The sequence below is a fragment of the Corvus hawaiiensis genome, chromosome 19 (assembly GCF_020740725.1).
Source record: "Corvus hawaiiensis isolate bCorHaw1 chromosome 19, bCorHaw1.pri.cur, whole genome shotgun sequence".
NCBI classification, from domain to species: Eukaryota; Metazoa; Chordata; class Aves; order Passeriformes; family Corvidae; genus Corvus; species Corvus hawaiiensis.
The window spans coordinates 6,440,810-6,459,535 of NC_063231.1; the positions used below are offsets into that span (position 1 = coordinate 6,440,810).

The window sequence follows — 18,726 nt, forward strand, 5'->3', positions numbered from 1 at the left end:
TTGTTAAGTGTGTTGAGGTTTATATAAGTAGTCTTGGTACAAGACTAATTTGTGACTCTCTTCTGCCATTCCCCAGAGATAACAATACTGACAGGCTTGAATGGAACCTAGTTTTCCTTGTAAAAGTAAATGTCCACTTGAAGAAATTCATTGTTATTGAGGTTTCATCTGTATTGTACTTTCATGTGTGGTTACTGTGTTTTTAAACACCTCATGTACTTCAAAAGCCAGTGTAGGAGCTCTCAGTAGTGAAGTAAACCACCTGGATTATAGCCTGAGTAATCTGTGCACTCCATTAAATGTATTTTAACTGGTGTTTTTTTCTAGTACTGAGTCAGAGTTATATAAGGATGTTGCAGTTCTGCCCAGTGAGCAAGATCTAGTGAGAGAAGAAGCACAGAAAATGAGTAGCCTTTTACCAACCATGTGGCTTGGAGCACAGAATGGATGGTAAGGAAGTGCTAATCGTGTTACATTTATTTATAATAATTACTTTAAGCTTGCTTCTTGTGCCGACAGACCTGATAACTGTCTCGAGTCAAGATTAAGTGCAGGAAGATCTCAAGAGAGCCAAAACCTTGAATGCTTTGCTGCATTTTTAGACATTATAGAATTCAAAGGAAGCATTGTAGGTGATTAGCAAGCCCTTTTTTGTTAGATAATGCTTCATCTGCAGAAAAGTTCCGGGGTTTTTTTTGTAGTCAAAGAAATTGTTATGGTCTGTTAATTCCATAACTTTCAGTATATTAGTATGCTAGAAAAATATATTGTACTTTTTACTGCAGATGGGTCTGCAAGGGAGTTTGTAATGCTTTAGGCCTCTGAAAAAGCCATTCTGCTGCTCATGTAGTTCTTGCTTTCAGTCTATACATAGTTTCCAGTGGAAGATGAAAGCTTATTTTCCCTTTGATTGTGGATTTCAGTTTATAAGGGTTTTGCTTGTGGTTGTTTTTGTCTGGTAGTGCTTTTAATCCCTCCTGATTTGTCTTTGCAGCCTGTATGTTCATTCGTCAGTGGCCCAGTGGAGGAAATGTGTTCATGCCATTAAACTTAAAGATTCTATTCTCAGTATTGTGTAAGTCCTGAAAGAATGTCATGTAAATCATAAAGAATTTATGTTAAAATACTTTCCAAGGTAGTTTTATATTTCCTTCTCAGATACTGGGAATGTCAGTTGCCATGACTGCCTGCATGTTCTTTGAGGGACAGTGGAAAAAAATTTGGGAAGTTAGGAAAATAAAAGGAGTCTTGTACCTCTTGGAAATACATAGCCCAAGTGATGAGCTGTAGCTATGCAAAACAGTTACAGGTTGCTATCTTTGCTGTTTTCTTCAGGCATTGTAGCCAGCTATTCATTAATTTCAAGCTCTCTGAACTGAATTTTGACCCCTTGTTACATCCCTTCTCTTGAGCTATATTGTAGAAATCAAAACACCAGGGCTAATGTGACTGTAACAAATATGCTGTAACATTTAAACCTGCCTTCTGAGCAGAGCAGTCTGACAGAGAGTGGTGTTGTGCCTCCTTTTTCCCCAGACACGTCAAAGGAATAGTCTTGGTTGCACTGGCAGATGGGACGCTCGCCATCTTTCACCGGGGAGTTGGTAAGGATTCTGTTACACCTGGAAACCAGGGAATTTTTAACAGTAGTCAGGGAAGAAATGTGCCATCTACAAGTAATGTTTTGATAATGTATTCCCATTTGGCCTTTTTTTGGGTTGTCACAAGAAATATTTGTTGTTATTTCAATTGCAGATTCAAGTACCATTTTTGCACTGTTCTGGTGCATTCATGGAATATTTTCTTACTCTGAAATGGAGAATGGGATAGATCTGAGCTAAATAGGAAAAAGCTATGTGAAAGTCCACTCTGATCATCATCTCTCTTGCTTTTTCATCATACTCAATAGTCATGCCTTCTGTTTTGTTAGTGTTAAAAATTATCTCTGGGCAAGTCCTTCAGTGAGAATTTTGTAAGCATCCCTTCAGAATTTCTGCCCAAACTGCTCCTGAACCAGCTCCATTCTTCAGCCTCCAGAAATAGGACCTGGAGGGGAAGGTCTTACTATGAGCAACTGGAACTTATCTGTTAGCTTGTTTTTCCACAGCCTCTCTATTAATTTCATCTTTCCCTTGTGATGTTTAAATCCCTGTGCTCAGCATTTAAAAGGATTAAAAAGGTTTCACAACACTAATGCCGATACTGGAAAAGATGCATCTGGGATGAATTTGTTTTTAGTGGTTTTGTTTTGTTGGTTTTTCTTAAAACTCACTGTAGCGGCTTACAATCCCTAAGCCTCTCTAGTGAATGTCGTTGATGATCTGTGGCCTTAGCTCAGTCTAGAGAAGAATTTTACTTGGTGTTGAATAACCAAATTTAGTATGCTTTTAGTAGATTTTGGGTGCCTTTTTTAAGATCTTGCAGCATATTTTAAAAAAATCTGCGCTGGCCAACACTTGATGTTCAGCCAAGCAGCAGGTGCCTGGTGCTCTGTGGGAAGCTGTTTGTTTTCACAGGTACTGGTCCTAGTCAAGCAGACATGTAGCACTGGGTAACCTGCTGATTTAAAGATATTTTGCTGGGTATTTAACCTGAATCATCATACAACTTTATTTTTTTTAAAAAGTAGCATTTGGGATGTCAGTTGCTGGTTTTTTAATGAGGAGCCTAGCCATAAACTTGTATTGACTTACCCAGATTATTTCAATGCTTTAAAAAAATTAGACATTTAAGATAGTTACTTGTACTTGTAAATTTTCCTTAAACTAAATACAGGTTCCTATGAGTTTTGCTTTTTGTTTTCCTCCTGTTTTTGCAGATGGTCAGTGGGATTTGACAAACTATCACCTCTTGGACCTGGGCCGGCCGCACCACTCGATCCGGTGCATGACAGTGGTACATGACAAGGTCTGGTGTGGCTACAGGAACAAAATCTATGTTGTTCAACCAAAAGCCATGAAAATAGAGGTAAGTTCAAATGGTGATTAAAATAGTTAAATGTTATGTTTTAATGCTGCAGCTCAGACTCCAGAGTAACTCCAGAAACATCTGTTTTCATCAGTACGGAAACAGGCAACCAAGAAAATTTGTTTTAAGAAATAGTATTACATTTTTTTAAGGTGTTTTCATTGTTTTGGAAGACTTAAAAGCCATGAGACAGTTCTCACTTATTGAAACCAGTTTTTGGGAGGTTTAGTTCTCCACTTTTAGCTGGCCAGAAACTGGAAAGTGTTCTTGTGCAAAGCTTGTAAGGCCAGCTCCCAGCTTATTGTGTGTGTGCCTCATTTTGTTCTCCACCCGCCTGTAAACTTCTCTGTAATCTGTCTTTGCACACTTCAGCGGTTTGTAAGTGTTAATTTGGAATGTACTCTCCCTCCAGTTAGAGAAGAGTTTATGCAAGGTGTGTGAGCTGGTGTTTCATCTGCAGTGTTTAATCTGTCATCTCAAGGGCAGAAAGTGGCTGAGGTTTCTGCAAGCCTTGAGCAATATTAGTGTTTCAGCTCCTGCTAATTGGCCTGAGACATGGGCCAGGCCTTTGAGGGTGACTGCTCAGCTCTTCTGAAAATATCACCCAATAATAACCTGTTTTTGTGAAGAAGTCTATAAATATATGGGAAAACTGAAATGAAGTTCGTATAAAAGTGAAATGGATTGTTTTGCTGATGGATAATGTGTATTTTGCACAGGTGGGTTTGTTTGTGAGAGTTGGTCATGACAGAACAAGGAAGAAAGACACCTTTTGGGCACAGGTACCTTGTGCTGTGGCAGCAGGATCTCAGACCAAAAAGGCTCCAGCTTCTCCCTTCTGTCAAGGGAGACAGAAGCTGGAGCAGGCTGGGATGAGATGTGTAAATGAAGACAGAGTAAGAAGTTACAGTGTTGAGATCACACTTAGGGAAGGGAATCAGCAATTTTAGAGCATCACGTGGTATTTGAAACGGAGCTAAACGCTGTCTGTGATCTTGCAGATCAGAGGGTTGTGCTTGACCTAAAATTGCCAGTCCCAACTGTGTGAGAGTAACAGAGAAACCTTTCTTTCTTTTCCCTTTGTTTCACCTTCTGATTTGAACCCCAATGTTTCATAGAAGTCCTTTGATGCCCACCCAAGGAGGGAGAGCCAAGTGAGGCAGCTGGCGTGGGTGGGGGACGGGGTGTGGGTGTCCATCCGCCTGGACTCCACCCTGCGCCTCTACCACGCGCACACCTACCAGCACCTGCAGGACGTGGACATTGAGCCCTATGTAAGCAAAATGCTCGGTAAGTTCCCAGGGAGAGCTGGTGTGTTCTTGCTGTCTGCAGCTTCCTTTTCCTGCTGGGGATCAGGCAGTTCTCACTGCACGTTTGGGGCAAGGGTGGGTGGAAAGGCCGGTTAAAATCAGTTTGTGCAGACTGGAATCTGGAAGTAGAAGCCTAAGTCAGTCTGTCAAGCATGATGAGGATGATGGGTCATCTGTTACAGTCATCTGTTACAGTCTGCTGACCTTACCTGATGTGTAAAGTGTCCTTAAAAACTCAGAACTAATGAGGAAAATGATGGTTGGTTTGGGCAGGCACCAATAGAGACACTACAATCTTTCTCGTTTTCTATACTGATACATTTTTTTATAGCTAAAAATGGGAGGAATCCATTACCTGCCTGGAAAAATTGCCTCTTTTTTCAACCTCCCTTCTCCCCCCCCCCACAAATTTTTATTGCTATTGAATCTAATAAGCTTTCTGATTTTTTTCATTAGTATCTGTATAAGAGCAGTTTGACTACCTACATTGCACAACAAATACAGGCAATTAGGCCCTGGGAAATCCTTCACAAGTCACTGCTGTGCATTGCACATGGCTTGTCAGCCTTCTGCTCCCCTCATCATGCTAATGGATGAGAAATTAATTTTAATGGATGTCAGACCAAACCACTGTCTTAGATCTGTAAACTCACTTTTTTTGTTTGTTTTAAAAGCTGATAAGCCCCGAAAGATTTTACTGTGCTGCATTGAGGAGCTGTTACGCCTTTTTTGCTTTCTCATAGCTAATGTTAGATGCTTGCAGTAAGGTTCTCAATTTGCTTACAGTGTTGTAGCCTTCTAGGTTATCTTTACAACTTAAATGTGCTCCTCTACTTTGTTTCTGCCTGAAGTGGGAGGGAATTACTTGTCTGTGTGATTTGGGAGTTGTATTTAAGAGTCTCTGTTGTAGAACTAAAATTGTTCTTGCTCATAATTTTTGATGAAAAGCATCTTTTGTTTTTAGGTACTGGTAAACTGGGATTCTCATTTGTGAGAATCACAGCACTTATGGTGTCTTGTAATCGTTTATGGGTAGGAACAGGAAATGGTGTCATCATCTCCATTCCATTAACAGAAAGTAAGTAAAATATCAATGAATAGCACTGTGCAATATGCTGTAGACACACAAAAAAAAGTGTTAAACACCATTTAGATGCTTGCTAATGGATGGAAAGCTTCACTGCCAGGTCTGACTCTTTCAGGTTTGTAACAGATCAGGCCTGTGTGATGTTTAGCACCTAAATCTGTGCATGTGGTTACAATTCCTCTGAGAAAATAACACGTCTCCAGAATCTCCTGTACTGCAGTTTGAGTAGAGTTGGCTTGAATCAAAGGGACGCTTTGAAGCCTTAGAGGTGTTCTGAGCATTAGCAGCATTGACAGATGTTTATTGCTTAGAAGAGACATCATTACTTTTCTAATTAATGTTATTTTTGATTGCCATATGATCACAAAGTAGATTTTTCTTTGATTTGAGCAAGTTGGTGTTGTTGCTAATACAATTTGATTGGCTTTAGTTCTTGAGAATTCATACAGTGTGGGTATAAAGGACTGGATCAGGAGTAGCACGGACTGCTTTAAAGGACACATTCAGAGTTACAGAAGCTGTAAACACATTCTTCAAACAGGGCACTAACATCTAGGTCAAATTCCAGTCATGTAAATCCAGGTATTTGCTTAATAACAGATCCCAGACTCTTGTCATAGGCTGAAACTACTTAAGGGCAGTTGAATCTCAGGAGAAAAGAACAGCTCAAGGGCAAACCAAATCTTAAATAGGTAAAGCTTGGGAAGAATCTCTGTGTAAATTGATTGCATTTAAAGAACAAAAAGAAGCCTCAACACTTGTGCCTGAGACTAATGTTATAACAGGTGGCCAGAAATTTCAGAAAATAAAATGCTGACCTTTGATAGTCCTAGTTGTACTGTTGCTACCTAGAAAATAGTGCAGTCTGATAGGTGAAGTTTTAGGGTGATGTAATAGTGAAAACTCTTCACGTATTACCTGCTTTGTTGAACAGCACACACATGCGTTGTTTCTCATATTGTTCCATTGCATTGTCCATCCATTCAGTAAATGTCTTTTTTTTTTTACCTTGCATGAATGTACTAAGGAAGGACAGACTTCCTGTCATGGATTTTGAAACACTTTAAATCATGCTTTCAAAAATTATAGCTCTTAATTTGTGTCAAGCTTAATTTAATGTTTCCAGAGGAGTTTGTTTTAAACCAGGAGTGAACATGAAGAAATCCCTATTAAAGCTGTTTGGTTTCATTTCAGTTCTGTTGACTGGTTGTGGGTCAGAGCAGCCTTTTGGGGGTAGCCTGATAGCAGGGTTGAGAATCCTGGTGGGGAATATTAATGAATTTAAAAGCAGTCACATCCTTGCATGAGCAGTGGCATCTCTCAGTCCCCTGGGTCTCAGTAGCAGGGCAGCAGATGATGTTCCAAAAGGGTACTTTAAAACATGAGTTGTTCTATATTTTTCTGGAGCCTCCTGCCAAGGAAAGAGAGAAAGGGGAAACGTTGCTAATCAATATTAAACTTTAAAAACACGTGACAGTGGCAGTGCTTTTGTGGTCCAGTTTGTTCTGAAACTTCTATAACAAGATGCTGTTCTTTGTGACTTTTGATTGAATCTTCTGTAATTAAATATCTATTGGGTTTTTTTAGGAGCTAAAATTTTAAGCTCTACCTTATCAAAAACCAAAATATGAGTGGTGGGTTCTCATTAATCCTTCTCCTCTACTGTCATACCTATCCATTTCCCCTTTCCTCCTTTCTCACTAGCTGTAATCCTCCACCAGGGACGTTTACTGGGGCTGCGGGGTAAGTGCAGATCCTGAACCAAAACCTATTTTCAGGCTTCTAATAGCCACTTTGAGGCTGTTTCCCACTCCTTATAGATTTACCCTTTGTATGTTCCTAAATGTTTTTCCACTTGCAGTTACTGCATTGCAGCAGTTTTATGTTTGCTAAATGGCCACCAATCTGCTCAGCAGTTTAGCATATCATCCTGTGTTGCAGCTGAACTCTCATACAGACTTTGTTTTTCTTCCAGCCAATGTGATACCACATCTTGTAACTTTGTCATTAATCCACATCATTTGCTGTCTTGTTACAAATCACTGTTTCTTTCACTACTTTGATAGTCTTTGGAATGGAGATGGCTTGTATGTCTAGCATGAGTACTTCTCTGGTTTAATGTATTTTAAAACTTCTCAGTAAAATCTAGATGTAGAATGATAATAGGGTAGCTCCTTCATGCCCACAGGTGGCTATTTCTAGAGAATTTTTGCTGGCAAGGGGATACCTTATGATTAGTTGGAATGAAACTGTCTTTAATTACATGTTTAAGTACATGGAATTTGCTCATACTGAAACACATTAGAGGTACTTATTTTCTATGAAAGATACAGTCCTGTCACAAATTATTTTTTCCCAAAAGTAGGATATTGAAATCTGGTGTTTATGCTAGACTAATAAGAATCCTGCTCCATTTTCTGATGTACTTAAAATAACGAAGCATGCAATCTTTTTCTTTCCAGCTCTGTCTTGAATTGGCATTGCTGCCTTCCTGTTTCATTTTTATCTAAGTTGGCTTTAGCTTTTAGATGGTACCATAAGGTTTCTTAACAAATAACCACTTCAGCAATTTGTATTTTGAAGCAGAAAACAACTCCTCTTCTTTTACAGCCAATAAAGCAGCAGCAGGCTCTGGAAACCGTCCGGGGAGTGTGATCCGTGTCTATGGAGATGAGAACAGTGACAAAGTGACTCCAGGGACATTCATTCCCTACTGTTCCATGGCACACGCACAGCTCTGCTTCCACGGCCACCGGGATGCTGTGAAATTCTTTGTTGCAGTACCAGGTGAGGTTTTGTTACCATCTTCAAAAGGGGTTATTTGGTTTGGTTTGGTTGTGGTGTGTTTTTTCCTGCACTCGCTTAGTTAAACACAGTGTTTTTAGGCAAAGATAGCAAGGGTATGAATTCATACTTTCAGAAACAATGTATTGTATTTTAATTACAAGACTTGTCTGATTGCTAAGTGCAGCCCTGTTTAATGGGAGGAAAAGGGCTTGGTCACAAACAAGGACTTTGCTTCCTTCTGTGAAAAAGGTGCTGTGCTAAGTGAGCACTTGCCTGTTAAGAAGGCACTCAACTGCTTTAGGCAATGCAGGGACCAAGCGCAGGTGGTTTTACTCTGAGATAAGGCATAAAAATGTGTTCTGTTTTTCACCCAGGTCAGGTTGTTTGCCCTCAGAGTAGTGGTGGAACAGAGCTAACAGCTGATAAACAAGCCCAAGAGTCCTTCAACCAGAGTCCCTTAAAATCAATGTTGGTGATAAGCGGTGGAGAAGGATACATTGACTTCAGAATGGGTAAGAAATCTGAGCTTTAAATGAGTCATACTTCATACTGAAAGGTTATTAACCACATCATAACTGCTGCTGTAATTGCAATGAGTGCATTTGTGTGGTCAGTATATACAGTCTTTACTATACACTGCAGGGATAGAAGTATTTTTATTCTGACACACACCTTCAGCTTCTCCTCCTCCTCCCAATAAACCGTGACCTTTAGGGTGACTGTAAGGAGGTTTATTTGAAACTCTGCTTTGGAGTCATGTGCCACCTTCCTGTTTATGCTTTCAGTCTTTCTTTGGCAGGTTAATCTTCTGTCTCAAACTGCTGGAAAACATGTCCTTAGTTACTTAAATATGCAGACTGACTGGAAAACAAGTCGTGTTAAGTGAAGAATGCTCAGTGTAAAATTTACTCAAGGAAGGGATAAAGTAGATCTCTTATCTCTGCATGCCCATCTTATTTATTCATTGCTTTTCTTGGATAGCACTTTTGCATGATCTAGCCCACAAAAGAGTTCTTGTATAAACATTCTTTTTTTTTAAATTGAACTCTTTGGGGAAATAAAGTGAAAGCTGTTGTGATTCTGTGCTTAGAATCTGCAGCTGGAGGCCTTGACAAAAAGTGCATAAAAAGGTGTCTGCACTTGACAAAAAGCACATAAAAAGGTGTCACAACTCTTAGGCCTGCTTTTGACCTTTTGCCTGAATCTGTCTGCAGTCTTTCAACACCAACCAAACAGCAAAACAACCCACAAAAACCACTACAAAGGAAAACCCAGGAGGGCCATCCCAAATCCTGTCATCCCACTAATCGGTGCCAAGCAGGTTCCTGGGGTGCCCCTGTTGGATTTCTGTGGGAGGCAGGGCTTGAGGCAGTTCTGTGCCACCCTGCAGTGAGGGCTCAAGTGCTGAGCTCCAGGGCAGCTGGAGCAGCCACATTGCAAATGCTCATTTTGCTGTCCCTGTGGCATGATGCAAAGCTAGGAGCTGAGTGTCAGTGCTGCATTAGCCCAGCCAATGCCACATGAGCCCAGCAAACTGGTCAAGAGCAGTTTGGGGCTACTCTGTTTAGACTGCTCAGCCCTCCAAAGGAGTCTAACCAGAACACCAGCCAAAATTTGATTTGGCGCCTTCCTGAAGGTGTAGGTCAGTTCCTGTTTCCTCTGATTAAAGTGACCTTCTCCTTGGATTGATGGTTCTGGCTGTCCATGTGCAGTTCAGTGTCACCTTTGGTCCCAGTCAGCTCCTGTCATCCAGAGTTCAGGTGCAGCTACAAAACTGCTCTTCTTTTTGAAGAGCAGTAATGGAGAATATGTTCAAGGTTGTCTTTGCCACTGTGGGCAGAGTTGTGGGAAGCTGGAATAACTGGAACAGGAGGAAAGAGTGGGAAAGGTTGATCATAGACATGAATGTTGTGTTGTCTCACTTGTGCTTAATTACAGCTCTTGCTCCAGAGCATTTATATGTTTGTGTTTGTCCCAGAACACTTTCTAGTGGCAAAACCATCTCTGTGTCTGCCTGGTAGTTTGCAGATTTAGGAGGTCTCTCTACCTTAAAGAGTTAAAAGTAATGAAACATGTAGAACATGGATACTTATGAAACTACCATTATTTTTCGGTCTAGAACTGAAGAACATGGCCAGCAGAACGCTGGGCTCTGAGATAATTATGCAACACACTCTGTTTACATTCACAGACTTTAATATGTTTTTATATCAGCATATGGCAACTTCTGCCTTTTTAGTGTTTTGCTTGTCTTGCTGCATGTGGTGTTGACGCTGTGGTGTTGACGCTCTTCTGATTATTGGCTGCCTCATTCAAAGCTGGTTTTTTCCAGGTGATGAAGGAGGAGAATCTGAACTCCTGGGAGAAGCTCTACCACTTGAACCTTCTGTAGCCAAAGCTGAGAGGAGTCACTTGATAGTGTGGCAAGTCATGTGTGGCAGTGAGTGAGCCTGCAGGATGCAGTTGGAGACCTTAAAAACAGGGAAAAAAAAAAAAGCTTCTGCATGTTTTTTTATTTTGTGAACCTGTTTCACTACATGATGTTGAAGCATTTCTTTGCTGTTTAACTTTATATTGCAAACCTGTCATACCTTTACCTATACAGGAATTAGCTTGTGCTGTTTTACTGCACCCGTGTTACATGGAACAGTGTGAGGAAATCAGATGTTTCTCCAGCTGGTGTGCGCACCACAGTGAGCAGCTGAGACAGTTTTACTGTACCACAGCAATCTAATGTGTTCACTTCTTTGGTAGTCTCACTTGAGTTCAGCTTTGTTCCAACTGAGCTTCATTTCACCGTATAATGCATTGGGTAAAACAGCAAAGTTATTCCCAGAGTATGAAAAAAATGGACAAATTAGGAGATGGATTATTAAGACTCATCCAAATACTCAGTGAGGGCTAAAGCAAACTGTATTTCAGCTTTTGTTTTCAAACCTAGAAGATCTTGCTCATATAGTGTACACAGTTTAATTTGTTACATTCATCAGAATTTGGGGGGGGGGGAAAGGAGGCTGTATAGGAATTAAAATGAAAATATTTAAATAAAATCGTATTTTCACTGTTGAACCTTAAAGTTTGAGAACTGCTGCCCTCAGTAATGAGCAGTTTTGAGCATAATGTTTTTCCATCTCCCTGATACAGAACAACTGTTTCCAAAGGGTATTCTTAGGTTGATTTAAATTGGAAAATAACTGTAAAATTCTCAAACAGGGGATATGTTTTGTTCTTTTCTTGTCTTAACTCCTTATGTCCTAAGCACTAGAATGATCTTCTCTGCCTAGTTGGTCAAACTCATGAGGCACTACATGTGTGAAGGTTGGAGACCTGAGTTAGAGCATGAGAAAAGACTGAGGGTGTACAGAAAAAACCCCACATTCTGCCCAAGTGCGATCGTAAGGAGCTGTAGTGCCAGATCATTAGGTACCAAATGTATTGTTTTGTAGCTCCATACCCCAATTTAGTAAAAAAAGTAAATAATTTAGCAGCAATATTATCAGGTAACACAAAGATTGAGAAAATTACTGAAAGTCAGGAGACTCTAATATTAGGCTGACATTCTGTCTACTCACCATCTATTTTTTTAACCATAAATGTGAGTTCAAGACTGTCTTCCTTTTAAATTGAAATTTCTGCATTAGTATCAGACCTAAGTTAAACATTTCATGATTTCTGTACTTCAGAAGGTTTAAAAACCCAGATTTGTTTTTTCATTTAGTCTCTGGAAAGTAAAAGTTTTGAGGGGTTTTAATAAACATCCAGCATTTACCCCCAAAAGGCTGGAGCTGTTCAGATTAGTAGAGAAATATAGTAACTTGATTATGTGAGAGAACTGAACAGTTTCAGAGGAATAAATATAGAAACACTTTTTTAAAACTGCCTAAACATTTTTATGCAATAGGAGCAGTTCTGGTCTATCAGGCAAACATGTGTTTATATATTTTCTTAATTTTTTAAATGAACACATTTAGCTGAGGTCTATTGTGTAAATATATATTTAGGCAGCTTTTTCAAATGCATATCATAGCTGATAAACCAGAAAATCTCCATTCAGGTCTACTGGTTAGATTTATATGTATAAATACTTTTTAAGCGACATATTTTGTACACAGCTGTTCCTCTCGTAAATATGTATTTAGGACATGAACTATGTAGTAAAAATCCTTATTAAAGATGTCTAATATCTTGGTAGTATTTTTCTCTTCAGAATGCCAAAAGCGATGAGAGCATGTTCATAATTTGCTTTCCAAATTCATCTTGAATGTCACTCTTAAAGTACTTTGGCTTAAATACAAAGTCTGGAAGCTTATTAAAAATTATACAAATACCAATTATACAAAAGTAACCTGAGTCAACACTCTTAGACCTATTTTAAACTTACAGGCATGTATGCTGAACATGAAGCACATCTGAATTAACTTATGGGATTGGATGTCTTAAGAAAAATGCTGTCTAAACTTTTACTGTTGTGCAGAATCTTCACTGTGAGTGGTGCAGTTTCATTGCTTTTCCTGCCATTTTCTTGATTTTTTTTTTTATTTTTCTCTTTGAAAAACACAATCTCCGAAGTTTTTGACTTGCTGGTTGATTGTCACATTCTCATGTCCTCAGAAAAAAAAGCGCACAATTCTGTTCCTTGGTTCTTGTAGGATTTTGTTTTTAGAGACGAGCTGTTTTCTCTGAGCAGCGTTACTGCTCCAGCTGGAGCACTGCAACCTGGCAAGTGTGTACCTGGTCTTTTGCCAAATGGAGCTGGCCCACTGTGCCATTTTAGTCACCTCAGTGGGCCACCCTTGCAAATCCTTCAGAGAATGATTGATTGTTTCTGTCCAAAAGTGGAAGGGTTTTAAAGCAGACAGTAGTTGAACTGTGTTACCACTATGGGTGTAGATAAAGGCATGTGCACTTCTCTGTATTTCTCATTTAAAAACTGTATCCCCTGTCCTAAGGTACAGTAGATTAACTGGGTCCCTGTTGTCATCACAGTGTGCTGGGCTGTATAAACTCCCCTTAAGGTCACTTGGAAGGGTGAATAAAGCACGCAAACCCCAGGCACTGGGATGACAATACATCCTCAACTCCGTCTCAAGAATGTGTTTATGCATTACACTCGTGATTAAAGCATCATATAAATAGGAGCTAATCTCTTGATAGCTACAGCTTGTTAATAGTTTGGAAACATTTCGAGCACAAAATATGCAGCACATGACTTGCCTGGGTAGGGGTGCTTGCATGGTGAGGGTGAGGCTGCATTGTCCATTCCTTGGGAAGGTCTTCCTGCGCCGGATGGGATCGAGCTGATGGAGCGTAGACACTTTATCATAGGCTGCCTTAGTAACAAACAAATGTTAAATCTGTTTTATTATACTAACTGTTCTAAAGAACGTGTGTCTTTAAAAAATGCTGTGTAACTGAATATTTATTTCCATGTGAGTATTATAAAAGTTACCAAAGGATTAAACCTGACTTAGCACTCAGTAAGTGGCCCTGTTGAGCTGGGGTGTTGTGAAGGCCCTGCTCTGTAAAATGAGACACGGTAAACTCAAATACAGTTCTTCTTTAGGGAAATTAAATGTTCTTTTCTAACAGGGTTATGCCATATTGTAACAACCTATGTTGCACCTCAAAGCATTTTTCTATACACTAAATGTCTCTCCCACCCTCTAACAAGATTAAGTTTCCTTTATTAATTTTGTTGATGCACATTTCTCAATCTTTTAAACATATATTTTAAACATTTTATGGTCTGTAATTTTTGAAAGTTTTGTCTGTTGGACACTTTACGCTGAATTTTACTTGCCTCTGTAATCTGAGATGGATTCTACAGCGTTAAACTTGCTGTCTGTTAAAACTTGAGGCTTCTTTTCTGTGAGCGGAAGAGCTCATATAGCAGTGTAGTTATTTCAGTATTTATTTCTATTATTGAATCCATGGGGTTCAGAATGTAACTTTGTACATGAAATATATATAAATATGTATATGAAACATGCATATGTTGCAGTGTGTTCTTTGTAGTCTCATTAATTTTGCAGAGTTTTGGTGCTATCAGAAGGCACAATATTGGGGATTTTACACTAACACCAAATATTGCCATTATCAATGATGTATTTGAGTCTGTCCAGGACTAGTGTTATCCTGCTCTCTCATACTGGGCCCAAACAAAAGCTGTGAAGAAAAGCTGTGATGTCTGTGCCTCTCTTATGATACAGATCTGGAGGAGATCTGCTTAAAGTAGCTTGGATGAAATAGATGCTGACACTGAGATTTATTTTTGAAATTGTTTTAGCACAGATTCATCAAATGCTCGCTGGTTACTCCTGCTCAGCAAAGGAGATGATGTGTTTTTAAGGCAGAAGAATGAGGATGTGGCGACTGCAGAAACAGAACACTTGGCCAGGGCCAGGGTTTCGTGTTTTCCCAGCTCACCTGCCCCTTCCTAAGCACATTTGTCCCAGCGAGTGTCCTGATCAGTGTTTCAGGAGTGCCCTAAGAACCCCTGGCTATTCCCAGGGGTTGGGGGAGCCCCTCTTGGTGCACAGAGACCCTTCCCAGCTGTGCTGGGGATGCAAAGCCCCCCTGCCCTCCCTGTGAGTGTCACTGCAGGTGTTACTGCTGCACTTGGGCACTGGTGAAGGGCCCACATGAAGTTGTTTAAAACCTCCAGAACAAAAAAATTCTTTAGACTTGCATGTGCAAACACTGGAATCATCCATGGATGAGAACCACCAAATGTCCTGTTACCACTGTTGTACCAACTTGAAACTTTATTAACCTGGTGCTTAACAAACGCACCATAATTTTTGCTTGGTCAGTGGAGTTTTCCTGCAAGATTTTTGCCTGTCCAAAGCAGATGTCCTGATGCATTTCCCTCTCCTCACAGTGATGGTTCTGGGGCTGTGTCCATTCCCAGGCATGTCACACACTGCACTGTGCTAAAGCAGAGTGTGTCTGTATTAAAAGGGAAGAAACATAAATCTTCACTCTGGAAGTTTCAGCTCTTCCAGCAGCCCTGGAGCCCCTCAGGTCTGTGCATAAGTAATTGAACTTTTCAGATCTGGTGTTGAGAGAGATGTGAGAATAGAGCTGTGAACTGAGCTAAGGTGTTCCAAACGGTGTTTGAAGCCATTGGAAATAACAAACTTGTCTGCACTGGGCGTGGGATCATGGGAAAAGCACTCACTGTGAGGCAGATTTTTCAGAAGTTCTCTCAGTTGTATAAGTGTCCTACACAAATAGGTTCAGGGCAGAATACACACATAGTTAATAAACTTGTTCAATGCGAATGCTTTTATTGAAAAATACTTTTTTTTGCTTGAAATAAACCTCACACTTACTGATGGAGACTATTCCCCTTTTTCAACTATGGAATAAATAGTAACCCAAAATCTGGAATTCTTTTTGCCTTCAACTCCCATTTTCAGCATCGTGTCTGAGCAATAAGGTCTGGAGCTGGTACTGAACATCCTGGTGACCTCTGATGCACAAATGCCCCTTAATTCTACTGTAGAACAAGCTGTGAGGGGCCTCTGGCCAGGGACCACACCAGCTCCTGGCAGGGCCTGCAGGACTCACTGTGATTTTGTGTAGTTACACTTTTTTAAAAACACCTATTTTGAGTGCAAATTGTTTCCTACTTTTTAAAGCACTTTAGGATGACGGTGGGAGGGGAGCTGGTGGGAAGAGATGTGGATTGGTGCTTGGTACACTCTGCTTGAGCTTCTGGCCAGGAGCAGGAGCAGTCCGAGTTGTGACACAAGATGGTGCTCTTACCCTTCAAACGCAGCGTGGAACCCGAGAGAAAACTCATTCTGCTGGAGCACTCCCTTCTGCCGGCCTTCCTGCAGCAGCCAAGGCTCACGTTCCCTGGAACAGCTCTCCCAGGTGAAGCTGTTGTGTCCCAGGAAGGACGGAGGAACCCAAGCACTTGGCCACTCAGGGGTTCAGGAGATGCTCCCCTGCCCTCACCCCTGTGGATGCTCCAGTTGGGATTTGCCTCTGTCTGCTCCAGAGCTGGGACCTTCAGCACAATTCACCTAACACTTGGGAAAGGGAAAGCTTTTCCTTCATTACATAAAGGTCCTGCTGGGCACTGGGATGGAGCCAGGCAGGGTGGGGGAGATGGGGCTTCTTGGCACTGCAAGGGCTGAGCAGCTGCTCCCCAGCACTCCCCTTCCTGCTTCTTCTCCATCCTTAGGAAGTTCTGTTGCAGTTTGCAGGTGGGATGTTAAGGGCCCCCTTCACTCCTTCCCTGCCTGACAACAGCAGTTCTGAATCCATGAGCCAGCAGCAGGTGTGGCTGCCAGGGCTGATGCTCCTTACATCTACCCCGGACCTTGCCCTGCCCACCTCCAATGCCCAGGGATTTGGGATATGTTGGGGAGTGCTGCCATCTCCTGCTCCTGAATGTTGCTGTGTCCAGGGACCTTTTAGGCTGTCACAGATTTGGAGCTTAAATGAGGAGGAAAAGGGAAAAAAAAAACCAAAAAACCGTGTTGGAAACCTTCCCAGACATCATATCTGCTTTTCACTTCCACCTTTCAGTGCATGGGGCTGAGATGGAATCAGCATCCTGGTGTCCCTGAGGCCCTGCCCTGGCTCAGGGCTGGCAGGGATGGAGCTGCCACCATCCAGGCCCTTTATGGTAGTGACAGCAGAGCTTCCTCCCAGTGTCATCCTTAGACTTTCCCAAAGCTAGGTCTGCAGACACAGATCTCAGGGTCTCCTTTAAAAATTAAATTAGGCTGATGTTTGCTTTGAGTTCAAGGAAAAAAGAGAGCTGATGGTACTGCCCTGGGTCAGAGCACACACCCTGCTGTCCTGGCTGGTGGTGGCTGAAAGCAACACCTGAAGGAGGGAGCAGGAGTGTGGGGAGGTGTCCCACAGGTCACCCTCGATCCTGCTGTGTCTCCAGGCTGGAAGAATCAGTTTCTACCTTCTGGAAGAAACTGGACTGATGGAAAATGCTGCAGCTGTCTGTACCCCAGCAGGAATAAATTCAGGACATCAGACAGCTCACTGGTTTGCAAAGGCAGCTGGAATACCTCTGGAATACTCTGGATGAGAATGATAGGAAATTTTACACTTCTTCTGCCACTGCACGGGTGCTCCTGGCAGGTGCTGTTGCAGGGATGCAGGTGCAACACATGGGTCTGTCCCTGCTTGGGGCATTTGGATTCTGTTCCTGGGATGGCACAGAGATATCTGTGAGATGAGCAGCACATGGATCAGGTGTGAAGAGTTTCAGTCTTTCAGGCCGGACCTGGTTTGCGGTGGGTAACGGCACAAGGAAATGTTGTCAAAGGCTGATGGGGGAGGCTGAATCTGGGGGGAGGAAAGGTGCTGAGGACTTTTTTGGCTGCTAATTGATGTGTTCAATGAGAGAACAGCAGGATGTGTGTGTAGGTGGGGAAAATTGAATCCTTGTCAAAATTGCCCAAAAGGTAATGAAAATTCCCAAGATAAGAGAGAGGTGAATTGTGCAGCATCCACAAACCCATTAGAGTCTGGTTGAGTCACTTGCAAATAAACACAGTGTGGGTGCTTGGGAGCTAAAAAAGCTCTTCTGCCCTTTGCAGATGTGCCTGTGTCTCATTCCCCCTGAGAAGGAAGGAAGGGAGAGAGGAAGGATGGATTCTCAGCCAGGCCCAAGCTCAGAGGTTTGGGGGTAGCAGGACCAGCCCCCCACCTTGGCATTGCAAACTCAGCACTAGACACAAGGTACCCATCCTTGCCTTGCTCAGGGCTGTGCAGATTTCCACATGTGGAAAGAGAAAATGAGGAAGGACATTTCCAGAGGGAAGGAAGGCACCAGAAACGTCCCAGCACAGTCTGACTGGCAGTACCAGCACTAGAGAACACCAGGAGAGAATAAAGGTTTCATGCAAAGGGGATGAGGACACAGCTTTGCTGCTTTCTGGGTGATGACCTGCCATCAGCTGGGCACAGCAAGTCAATGACTTTGCAAGTATTCTAAATCGTTCTCTGAACTTTCCAGGGTGCTCGGGAGGTCATTTCACCATAGCAACCTGCATCTGCAATAAAGCCCCAAATGTCACCTCTGGGCCAAAGCTGTGGCTGAACTGCAGCAAGCTGGGAGCAGAGAGGAGGGTGTGCAGCTCTGGGCACAGGGCGAGGCGGAGTTTACACCATGATCCCTGTGGGGCTGCTCATCCTGGGAAGTTACAGCTCTTCACACCCTTCCCATCCAGGCTCTGCTGCTGTCCTGGCTTGCAGGAAGCTCAGGGCTCTGCTGGTCAGAATCTCTTTGAAATGCCTGCAAAATGGCCTGGTCTGTCAGAAGGGCTAGAGGCACAGGAGCCCGTCTCAGCTGACAGCAGATGAAGGGGAAGGAAAGGGGGTTCATCACTTCACTCAGCCTGGAAATCACACAAATGGGTCAGAAACCTTCAAAAAGAAGCATGGAGGAAACTTTTTGGAGGAACGAAGAGACTTTAACAAAGCTCTGCTGAGCCACCAGAGTGTTCTGGGCTGACAGCAGCAGCACTTGGGTGTTGAAGTGTTCTTGTTTTGTGAGCTGGGCTTTGCAAGCAGTGTGACATGTGATCTGAAATCAGA

General features: G+C 42.0%; 1 protein-coding gene across 11 annotated transcripts in view; it reads left to right on the plus strand.

Annotated features, from left to right (window-relative positions):
- Positions 1 to 14,140, plus strand: part of SPAG9 (sperm associated antigen 9) — a 61,829-nt gene extending 47,689 nt beyond the window's left edge. For 6 of the 11 annotated variants that reach the window (XM_048323383.1, XM_048323385.1, XM_048323386.1 and 3 more), the window contains 10 exons: positions 328 to 450; positions 995 to 1,075; positions 1,537 to 1,604; positions 2,819 to 2,967; positions 4,086 to 4,257; positions 5,242 to 5,355; positions 7,069 to 7,107; positions 7,975 to 8,151; positions 8,526 to 8,663; positions 10,484 to 14,140. In XM_048323383.1, coding sequence (XP_048179340.1) covers positions 328 to 450; positions 995 to 1,075; positions 1,537 to 1,604; positions 2,819 to 2,967; positions 4,086 to 4,257; positions 5,242 to 5,355; positions 7,069 to 7,107; positions 7,975 to 8,151; positions 8,526 to 8,663; positions 10,484 to 10,599 — 1,177 coding nt within the window. In that variant the 3' untranslated portion in view covers positions 10,600 to 14,140. The remainder of the gene's footprint in view (positions 1 to 327; positions 451 to 994; positions 1,076 to 1,536; positions 1,605 to 2,818; positions 2,968 to 4,085; positions 4,258 to 5,241; positions 5,356 to 7,068; positions 7,108 to 7,974; positions 8,152 to 8,525; positions 8,664 to 10,483) is intronic. The other 5 variants (XM_048323387.1, XM_048323389.1, XM_048323391.1 and 2 more) reach the window with 1 other exon arrangement.
- Positions 14,141 to 18,726: the final 4,586 nt, after the last annotated feature.